The sequence below is a fragment of the Terrapene carolina genome, unplaced genomic scaffold (assembly GCF_002925995.2).
Source record: "Terrapene carolina triunguis isolate 2854851 unplaced genomic scaffold, T_m_triunguis-2.0 Scaffold69, whole genome shotgun sequence".
NCBI lineage: Eukaryota > Metazoa > Chordata > Testudines > Emydidae > Terrapene > Terrapene triunguis.
Window position 1 is genome coordinate 33068863 of NW_020664420.1, and position 10948 is coordinate 33079810.

General features: G+C 43.2%; 1 protein-coding gene across 2 annotated transcripts in view; it reads left to right on the plus strand.

Moving 5' to 3' along the window:
• RGS7BP (regulator of G protein signaling 7 binding protein) overlaps positions 1–10427 on the plus strand; it is a 79698-nt gene extending 69271 nt beyond the window's left edge. Inside the window, exons 4-6 of one of the 2 annotated variants that reach the window (XM_024194756.1) lie at positions 223–370; positions 2241–2311; positions 9454–10427. In XM_024194756.1, coding sequence (XP_024050524.1) covers positions 223–370; positions 2241–2311; positions 9454–9545 — 311 coding nt within the window. In that variant the 3' untranslated portion in view covers positions 9546–10427. Of the gene's footprint in view, positions 1–222; positions 371–2240; positions 2316–9453 lie in introns of those variants that run through there. The other variant, XM_026649111.1, reaches the window with a different exon arrangement.
• Positions 10428–10948: the final 521 nt, after the last annotated feature.

Below are 10948 nucleotides of genomic sequence, written 5' to 3' on the forward strand. Positions count from 1 at the left end.
CTTGGCATAAGTAATGCAGTGGCCAAGCAGCAGAGCTCTCATTAGCAGATGGACAAGTTGCCATCCATTCCCTGTCCTGCTCGCTTTTCACGTGGAGTTTGGGTTCATAACTCTCTGCACTGGTGCTGTGCATGATCAGGTCCAAAACACCACATTTCAGTCTTTGTATAAGCTGTGTTTAAATAACAGGGATATGTTTTGTTTTGTCTTAACATTTTAAAGGAAAAGAGCCGTGTGCAACACCCAAGATCCTAGACAATAAAATGGAGGAGAGTTCAGAAGTACCTATTTTAGAAGACACATCATCTTCACCAATAGATATTCAACAGCATTCATGGCAGGTTTCCACCTATATTGAAAACACTGAAAGGTATGTGTAGCCTTTATTCCTAAATACTGGAATTTGGGCCTAATGCTTTATTCAGCCTTTTCCACATAGGCAATCAACATTGTTACTTGTATCAGTACATTAAAAAGGCATTTTAACATTTCTTCAGAACAATGTACATGACAGTAACTTCTAAATCAGTGGGTACAGTGGTGGGCCAGGAATGAAATATTTGATTTAGCTGAGTACCACTGGATGCCACTGTCAAAGCACAAAGAAACTACAGAGATAAATGGTCCTATTTGCAGAACAGAGATAATAAGACTGATTTTCATTCTAATTTTAACCAGGCCTCTGCTTTTGTATTCCAAATTACCTGGTCTCCATTTTTGCACTTGCAAGTCAGGTATTTAGACATCCAATTGACATCAGTTGTGCCTGCCAATAATTCTGAATGTGTAGAAATAAACAAGTATATACCAAACTGAACTCCTTTAATCCTCTGGCTATGCAGGTGCAAGTTGAAGCTTTTATGGCCCTTTAAAAAAAATAAGTAAGAGATAAACCTGGTGGCCATTTCCGTTCTTACTAAAACTGATCTATTATCTAAGGCTTTGTGTGAGTTACCACTGAGAGCCTGAGGGCTACCATATTTCCTTGTATATAACCAAATTCTGTTCTATTAAAAGAGGAGCTGAATAAAACTGAACAATAGGAAAGACAGTTGCACTGCTCTGTTTAGGAACCATATTGTAGTATCAGGGGTATCCAAATGAATGAGGCAAGATCACACTGTCTTTCAAACCAAAAACCCTTTAGTGCAGCCTGAGCCCTCACACAGTTTCTCTTTCACTTTACAAACCATGAGCCACTTTCAAAACACACACCTGTAACCTTGCTATGGGAGAGAGGAAACCCATTATAATATCAGTGGGGATTATTTAGTCTGTTTTCTCCCCTTTAACATTTTGGGCAAATCCCATGCACTTGAGAGGGGTCAGGTTGACAGGCTGGATGAAATGTTCTCTTCATCCACAAAATGGGAACTGATACAGTACACGTGGTCCCTACAGTCATTTATTTATTACTTTTTAAACACTGCCTTTGTGCTTGGTACTGTCCAAGATACAAAACACAGTCACTGTCCCAAAGAACTTACAGTCTAAGGGCTGGGGCGGGGGATCGATATAGGAAACGCAACTTCAGCTACGAGAATAGCGTAGCTGAAGTCGACGTTTCCTATATCGAACTAAAAGTACTTACTTCGGGTCCACGTGGCGCAGGCAGGCTCCCCCGTCAACAGCGCTTCCTCCTCTCGGCGAGCAGGAGTTCCGCAGTCGACGGGGGAGCGCTTCTGGGATCGATCTATCGCGTCCAGATGAGACGCGATAAATCGATCCCAGAAGATCGATCTCTACCCGCCGAATTAGGCGGGTAGTGTGGACCAGCCCTAAGTGTTCGCCATCTAGGGGCAAAAGGGTAGTGCAGCCAACACTGGTGCTGATAAATGCCAGTTGTGCTACGTATGGTGCATCTCTCTCCACTAGGAATTGGACTGAGCCCACCAACTCATTTTACAAAGACCATTCAACATCCAGGAAGTGGTAATTATGTCACCATCCTAGGATAAATTTGAACCAGAAAGCTGCCAATTACAATCAAATCAACCCTCCAGTTCCTCATTAAATCTAAGGGCATATTCCTCTTGTAACAAAAATAAAGAATTAGACTGGCTTTTATATTGGAGCCAACTACTTGTCCATTAGATAGATCCAAAAAAGCTTGTTCGTCCCACTTTGAGTTTATTATCTTTCGTTATTTCAGTGTATTGTACTATTCCTACAACCCCCAAAAGCAGAAAATAGGTTATTTAAAGTCTCCTCTCTATCTATTTTACTTTTAATTTCCACAGAGACATGAGAGAAATGAAAAACCTTTTAAGCAAACTCAGGGAGACTATGCCTTTACCATTGAAAAATCAAGGTGAGTCTTGCTTTTTCTGTATCTAATGTAAATTAAGGCATTCAAGTGTTTTGGCTCAGTTTATATCAGAAAAATCTACATTTTTTCTAGATATTATTAAAAAAATATTCTGGGTAAGTCCTGGCCCCACTGATGTCAATGACAGAACTCCCAATGACATCCATAGGGCGAGGATTTCACTCAATAGGGTTAGTCCAGCATCCTCTAACGCTAGTATATTTTGGGAATTAAAAGCTAAGTTATGTCTCTGCTGAGCAGAGCTGTACTGGAGGAAGGGAAGTGGCATAATAAAATTTTATTATAAAATTTGCAAATGACAAGAAGCTCAGAGGGGTTGCAAGTGCTTAGGAGGGAAGGATTAGAATTCAAAATGACTGAGAAATTGGAGAACTGGTCTAAATTCAACAAGATGAAATTCAGTATAGACAAGTACAAAGTTCTTCACTTAGGAAGGAAAATGCACAGCTACAAAAATGGGGAGTAAATGGCTATTGGTAGTACTTCTGAAAAAGGATCTGGGTTAATAATGGATCACAAATTGAATACTGGTCAACAATGCGATGCAGCTATGAAAAAGTTTAATAGCATTCTAGGTGTATTAACAGGAGTGTTGTATGTAAGACATGAGAGGTAATTGACCTGCTCTACTCAGCACTGGTGAGGCCTCAGCTGGAGTTCTGTGTCTAATTCTGGGAGCCACACTTCAGGAAAGATGAAGATAAACCGGAGAGAGTCCAAAAGGAGAGCAACAAAAATGAAAAAAGGTTTATAAAACCTGACCTGTGGGGAAAGGTTAAAAAAACTGGGCATGATTAGTTTTGAGAAAAAAAAGACTGAGGGGGGACCTGATAACAGTCTTTAAATATGTTAAGGGCTGCTATAAAGAGGACTGTGATCGTTTGTGCCATGTCCACTGAAGACAGAACAAGAAGTAATGGACTTAATCTGTAGCAAAGGAGATTTAGGTTAGATATTAGGAAGAACTTTATAACAATAAGGGTAGTTGAGCTTTGGAATAGGCTTCCAACGGAGGTTGTGGAATCCCCATCTTTGGAGGTTTTTAAAAATGGGCTGGACAAATACCTGTCAGGGGATGGTCTCTAGACTCTCTCCAATTTGTCCTAAAAAATTAAAAGCTAGGCGTATTCTTTATCATATATTAGTATTTCTATAATGCTGTCAGTGTACATGGCAGCATACAACAAATAAAGTATGCTAAGCATAACAGGTCCTTGTCCCAAGGAGCTAACAGTCTAAAGGACAGCAGTTGTGAGAGAAACACAGAATGGGGAGAATACATTGCACTCCTGAAGTTTCATGGAATGGAGGGGATTGCAAAGGGTTTGGAAGGAGGGGAGGAAGAAATCTCTTTGTGCATTATATAGAAGGTCATTCCAGGTAAACAGGACAGATGGTAAAAAGGTACAAAGTCTGGAATGGGGCACAAAGAGAAAGAAGGAGGGGAACATAGCAAAGGAAAGACCTAGGCTGCGGAAGAGGAGAAACTTGAACTCAGTGCAGAATAGAGGAAGACAGTTCAGAGTTCCAGGGGGTGAATCCTTCCTCTGCATTCTGGCCCTTTTATATTGCTCTGGTAATCCTTCTGACAGGTGGAGTCAGGAGCAACAAGGGCCAGGTTCAATGTCTAGGGATTTCTCTTACCACCACAAAATAAAAGCGGCTCAAGTCCCCACCTAGTAATCTGGGAAAACTAAACACCACCACCTCAAAGGCAGTCCTTCCCCACGCAGAAGCACTGAGTCTGTGTAAAACAAAATAAAACTTTTATTAAAAGGGACCCAACGTTAATTTGGGAAAACATCAGAACCACAAATCAAAAGCATGCGACCATAGGCAAACATCCACCCCACAGTGTGTTGGGCAGTGTCCTTGGCCTCAGTTTCTCACTTTGCGGTGTGAAAATCCAACAAACAAATGTCCCTTAACACACCACTCCCCTCACCTGCCACTGTACCCTACTCACTGTTGGCTGTCCTTGGTTAGCGAAGACCCAGAGTTCAGAGGTACATTCACATGGTTCATCTCCCACCCCTGGGGGCAGGAGATATCGAGCAATGTCTCTGCTGCTGCTTGCAACTGGCTCATAGCTGTCACTCTCTCTGCCACTGCCACTGGCCACCACTGCTGCACCCACAACGTCACGTTCTGAGATTCTGCCACTTAACCCATCTCTTAATGATTTCAGCAGGTAATGGGGAACCTCACAGCCAATTCAGTCTCTGTATTGTCTTTCCCTGACCACAACAATGTCTAGGGTTTAGCCCCTAGACCTGTTCAGCAACATCATCATCTCTAGGAATTACCAGCCAGAAACAAGGACTCTCAATTGAGACCAATCAGCTCTATCGTTAAATGCTAGATTCTTGGCAGCATCCACACCACCACATAGAAACACCTATCTCCACTCTCTCATCTTCATGGGGATGTGGCATCCCTACCCCATTCTTAGCAAGTGAGGTTCAGTTTAGGGTGACCCCCTCAATCAGGGGGGTCACATGGTAAGCACAGTTCTGCTGCCTTTTACTCATACAATAAGGTTAACACTTCATCTTCATTACCCCTGCATTGAAATCCTCGAGTGATTTGTAACCCCAAACCAACCCAAATTGATCATTTTGGCAAAGCAGCTCCATCTGCTGCACACGTAGGCAGAGTAGGCATGTCTGCAAATATGGTCTGCTCCTGAAGTCGTTTCCCCCAGCTCATCACAGGGGAGAGCTCATTCAGATTCTCCTTACACTCTGCATAGATGTCCTGAAGATCTTTGGTAAATGCACCAGAGGCTTTTAGGGCTGTGCATCAGGCAGACATACTTTTAAGTAGCCCAGAGGCTGCTCTAAACTATGTTGGGGGCCAGCACCAAGATCAAGGAGGTACAAACGGCTCTTTTGCTGCTCCCACAAATATACACCATCTATGTTCAGAGCTTACTGCCCACTTCTGGGAACTGAGGTCTCAAGAGGGGACGATAGTACTGATATAGGACTTTACATCTTCAAAGTATTCTAAGATCTTTAATTAAAACTGCATTTTGAATTCATCAAAGAGGAAAAATAAGGGAGAGAAGAAGACCCAAAAGGAGGAGATTTAGTTAATTACCAGGGTACGAGCTAATAACTTTAATGATTAGATGTGAAATTAAGAGCATGGTTGTAAAAAAAAGTTGTGAGATGATTTGATAATGTTGAATGAATGAATCCTTACAGGACCTGAGCCTGCTCTCAGTGAAATCAATGAGAGTTTTGCCGCTGAATTCACTGAAATCAGAGTGGGCTCACAATCACTAGTCTTTTCAAGCTTAGTATAAGGCTACTAAACTTGCAGCTTTGCTTGCAGACTCATTGAAGAAGTGTTCAGATTCCCAAATTTACTGTGCATGTGCAGTGGGTGAAATTTAAGAAGAAAGAGAATGTATTCTCTCAAAGGAATCATACATGCAAGACAAAGTCCATTTCTTACCCTTGTTATTACAGCTGCATATGCAGCACTCTCCCTGCAACTGGCATGTGTAATATGATCATTCTCTTCTGAGGTGGATATCAATGCTGCCCTTTGGATCACCTACCAGGCGATCCAGAAATATTTTGGACAGCAACCTATCCCCTTCCCTGCCAGGACACCTCCATTATGCACTCAGGCCCCCAAAGGGGCTTAGGCACTGCAACACCTAGCCTAACTTTTAGGTGCCTTGCCACCCAGGAGAATCCACAATCCCCGAGGTAGGCAACCAGGCTCCCTATGCAATGCCTGGGGAGAGTTAGACACCGAAGAGAGGGGGCCACAAAAGCCAGCATGCTAGGTGGGGAGCCACTTAAGCTAGCCAATTGAAGATGCCAAAGAAGAGCTGTGTCTTAAGCTTCACCCCATTCAGTGAGGTAGACCCCTAAGTATGTGATGGAGGGAGGCACCTATCTCCACTTGGGATTCAAAGCTGTGAAACTTCTCCTGGAGACAGGTGCCTAAGGAGTTTCTTGCAAGAATCCTCTCGTATGCAGACATAAGAGCTAGATGTCCAGGTACGGTAACCAGGGGATAGACTCTGTATCCAGGGAGGTGAGGCATGGTAAGCAGCCCTCCAGATGTTGAGATGGGCACTTGTTCAATAGATGAGTTATTGTCTGCAACACTGCCCAACCATCACAATCTGGAGAGGAAACCAAGCCCTGCTGGGCCCCAACGATAGCAACTCTGTACGATCCTGAGAGTAGCCAGTCAAGCCTGGTCCAGGATCTACAATCAAGTGGACAAGGGTGCAGATGCAGCAACAGGCTCCTCAATTTACTTAACGTGTTAGATTCTCTTGCAGAGTGGAGGCATCAATGGGAAAGATAGTCATTTTCAGCTCCCTTCTGGTGCTGATTGTCCAGCTTGGGGAGCAAGTCTACTGCCTTCATGTGGCACCCCCTGTCAGTAGCAAAAAGCAAAGCAAAAGTAGACAAAATGCAAAAAAACCTGAGCTCTTACAAGAACAATAGCACACACCTAGCTCCACACGGAACAGCCAGGAGAGGGGGTAGAAAGGAGAGGGCAGCAGGAGTGACCTTTCTTGTAACCTTTAGCCCAGTAGTTAGGGAACTCACCCAGGAGGTGGGGAGCCCTAGTTCAATTCTCCCATGTGCCTGATGTGGAGAAGACAGGTGAATGCCCTAACCACTGGACCATAGAGTCATTCTTTCTCTCTGGTCCAATGCGTATTTATTTATACACCATGGAACAGCTTTCAACAGGAGCGCACCATATCAGGGTATCCCATAGTGCAGTGGCTGGCACCCTCATCTGTGAGGTGGGACACTCAGGTTCAAATCCCTTCTCCACATCATGCAGAGGAGGGAATTGAACTGGGGTTTCCCATGTTCTGAGTGAGTACCCTAACCAATGGGCGAAAGGTTATAAGGAAGGCTGCTGCTGCTTCTGCTTCTCTCCACTCCACCAGACTATTTTGTGTGGAGTTAGGTGTGCTCATATCACACCAGCCCCCACAGGGCAGATAGACATTCATAAGAATGGCCATACTGGGTCAGACCAAAGATCCATCTAGCCCAGTATCCTGTCTTCTGACAGTGGCCAATGCCAGGTGCCCCAGAGGGAATGAACAGAACAGGTAATCATCCAGTGATCCATCCCCTGTCACCCATTCCCAGCTTCTGGCAAACAGAGGCTAGGGACACCATCCCTGCCCATCCTGGTTAATAGCCATTGAATAGCCATTCCCCCACTTATCTCACCTGGTTTGAGGAGTAGGGCTTAGGAGCAGCCCGACACCAGCTGTCAGGACTGACGCGGCAGTGCATGGGCCCAGAAGTAGAAACATAGGGCACTTTAATGGCAGAAATTTAAGCTCTGAGGGATGTTAGATGCCTCCAGGTTTAGGCAGCAATGTGGTAGGAGTTTTGAGAATCTCAGTGGCACCTAAATTTTGGACTTAGGCAACTGAAATCGGAGTTGGACACTTAAGTCCTTATGTGGCTCAGGGCATCACTCTGTATTGGTCTGGTCAAAGTCAGTCCTGAAACCAGGTGTCTAAATGTAGCATTATGTTTTTCCAATTTTGGAAACACTCTTCTTAAAACCCTTTTCATAGTTAGCAAGCATTTATTATTCATGTTTTTCTTCGAGCTGTGAAACTGTTATTTTTACAAACAAATATAAAAATGCTGGGTGGATGGGGGAATAGGTCTTTTATCTTATCAAGGAAAAGCTTGGATTATCAAGGAATGTTGCCTAAAGTTCGGATCTTGAATCCATATAAAAATAGCTTTCATTTAGGTTCCTAAATATGGATTTAGGAGCCTAACTTTAGGCAACCAAGTTTGAAAATTTTGCCCTGTCTCCAGAGATGAAAGGGTAATTCCTTTCAAGTTGCATCTGAAGAAGTGGGTTTTTTACCCACAAAAGCTTACGCCCAAATAAATCTGATAGTCTTTAAGGTGCCACCAGATTCCTTGTTGTTTTTGTAGATACAGACTAACAAGGCTACCCCTCTGATCTCAAGTTCAGTGATTGAACCACTATGCCACCTGCCAGGATTTCTGTCTTTCTTCCTCTACCTTTTTTAGTTATCCAGAACTGATATTCTGAAACACTATATGTTGTTATGGAGCAATGGCCATAACTCTGTAATTAGCATTTTAAGACTCAATATATAAAACACAACTACATTAGTGGAATAAAATTGGCATAGGGCAGAGTTACTACAGAGCTGCATCATCATAATTAAAGCTATGATTTTGTCAAGGATATTTTTAGTAAAAGTCATGGACAGGTCACAGGCAATATATAAAAAATCATGGAAGCCGTGATCTGTCCTTGACTTTTTTACTAAAAACATCCCTGACAAAATGGGGACAAAATGGCTGGGAGGGGTCCCCCTGCCACCCTGTGGGGCTGGGAACCGCGGGGGGGGGTCCCCTGCCCCCCACAATGGCAGGGGAGCTGTGGGGGGCTCCTGCCAGTGGTGGCAGCTGGGGAGTTGTGGGGGGCCCCTGGCCACTGAGCAGCTCTGGGGTCCCTTTGCCGCTGCCACCAGCAGCTGGAAGCAGTGGAGGCCCCCCCGCCTGTGGCCACTGAGTAGCTCCGGGGTCCCTCTGCCGCTGCCAGCTGGGAGCTGCGGGAGCCGAGGGCAGCTGCTCGCGGCAGCAGAGCCGCTGGGCAGCTCAGGGGTTGCCGCCAGTGGCAGCAGCTGGTCAGTTGCAGGGGTCCCGCCACTCCCAGCTGCTAGGCAGCTGTGAGAGGGTCCCCCGCTTCCCCGGGGAGGCTGAGCTGCTGCTGGGTCCCCCGCTGCTGGCAGCAGCTGGTCAGCTGCCAGGGCCCCCAATGTCATGGAGATCACTAGAAATCATAGATTCCGTGACTTCCACAACCTCCGTGACATAATCTTAGCCTTAATCATAATTCATAGTGTACGGACATGCTCTTTAGAAAAAGGTCTGAACTTAGATACATTTAGATTGTAAACTCTTTGGGGAAAAGACCATCTTTTTAGCCTGAGTTTGTACCGTGCCTAGTACAATGGGGCCCTGGTCCACTACTGAGGCTCCCAGGTGCTACTGGAATACAAATAAGTAAGTGGTTTCTTTTTTATATACCTAATTGTATTACATTTTGTACTTCTTTCATTACAGATGATAGCAGCCTCCTAAACCTGACTCCTTATCCATTAGTGAGAAGACCGAAGCGACGATTCTTTGGACTGTGCTGCCTTGTCTCAAGCTAAAAAAAGTCAGTACAGAAACACCAAGAAAACCATAACTTTCTTGAAACCAATAGTATTTGACCTTTGAAAGGATAAACCTTACTGCTCTTGATTATATAGCGTTTTCTACACTGCCCTATTCCTTCTCCTACCGCCCTTTTCAAAAAGGAGTTTTACAGTTCAAAGTTGTTGCTCTCAAGTACCAGAAAGAGAATAGATTTAACATTATGGTGATTTTTTTTTTAAAGATTTTGTAATGACATTCCACATGTCTACTTTAAACCATTCAGTGACTAGATGCAGGAATTATGGTTACTAGCTCATCCTAAAGCTTTTTTATTATACAAACTACAAAAGAAATTTTGTGTACAGTACAAAACTAGGACTATAGCTCTTACTAGGATCACATTAATAGAATATGATCAAATATTGTAAACAATCTTTAAACATAGAAAACTCTTTCAAACATCAAAACGTGTTAAACTTCTAATATTAAAAACAAACTATTGTAACAGAACATGCACAAACTCTCCTATTGCTTTTTGTGCTCTCATTCATATTTAGTCTTCCACTATATCTCAATTTAGCAAAGAACACCACAGTAAAATCTCTTAATTTATCATACTCAAAATCATATGAAAAATATTCATATTTGTAAATACAAAGTAATCATAATATCTACATACTGTACAGTACATTTCCTTTTAAGCCAATAGTGTCTATTTCAACTTTTGGAAGAAAGGGGCAATGGAGTTAAAAGATGGTGTAGTACAATATACAATTACCCTTTAACATAAAGCAGAAAATACTTTGTTTCCATTAAAAGTTGAAGCATGGTGTCTGCACATCAACTTAGTGTTAACTCTTATAGGGCATGCCAGAATTAGCTCAGACTGTAAAATATTAGGCATTTTACATTGTTAATAAAGTTTTTTAGGTAAACTAAAAATTGTCTGCTTTCTAATTATTATATCACTAGGAAGTCGATTGACTATAATGTCTCAGTAATAGTATTCGCTCCATTTTCAAGACTGCTATTATCAGAGGAAGACAACAAACTACAATCAGCCCACATATATTATTTAGACTGACAACTAGTGGCAATGTTCTGTATTGCAGGACATAGATATCTGGGAATTATTGTCTCAGACACTGAGGGAAGACAGACAAGACACCAAGAATGTGGTTTAACTAGGCTGCAACTTTATTAAGTAACATATCTGGGAACTATCCAGCAATAACTATTCCAGGGCAGGTCATCCTTCCTTTGCAATCTGTAACACCTGGTGGAGGGCTGGTATCAGCCCCATACCACACCATACCTCCCAACAGTCCCAAGTTTGTGGAATTGTCCTACTTTGACCCCTGAAACCCTCTGTCCCAGTTAAAGTGGCTCCTGTGGGGCTGGCTGGGCTCAGCTCTCC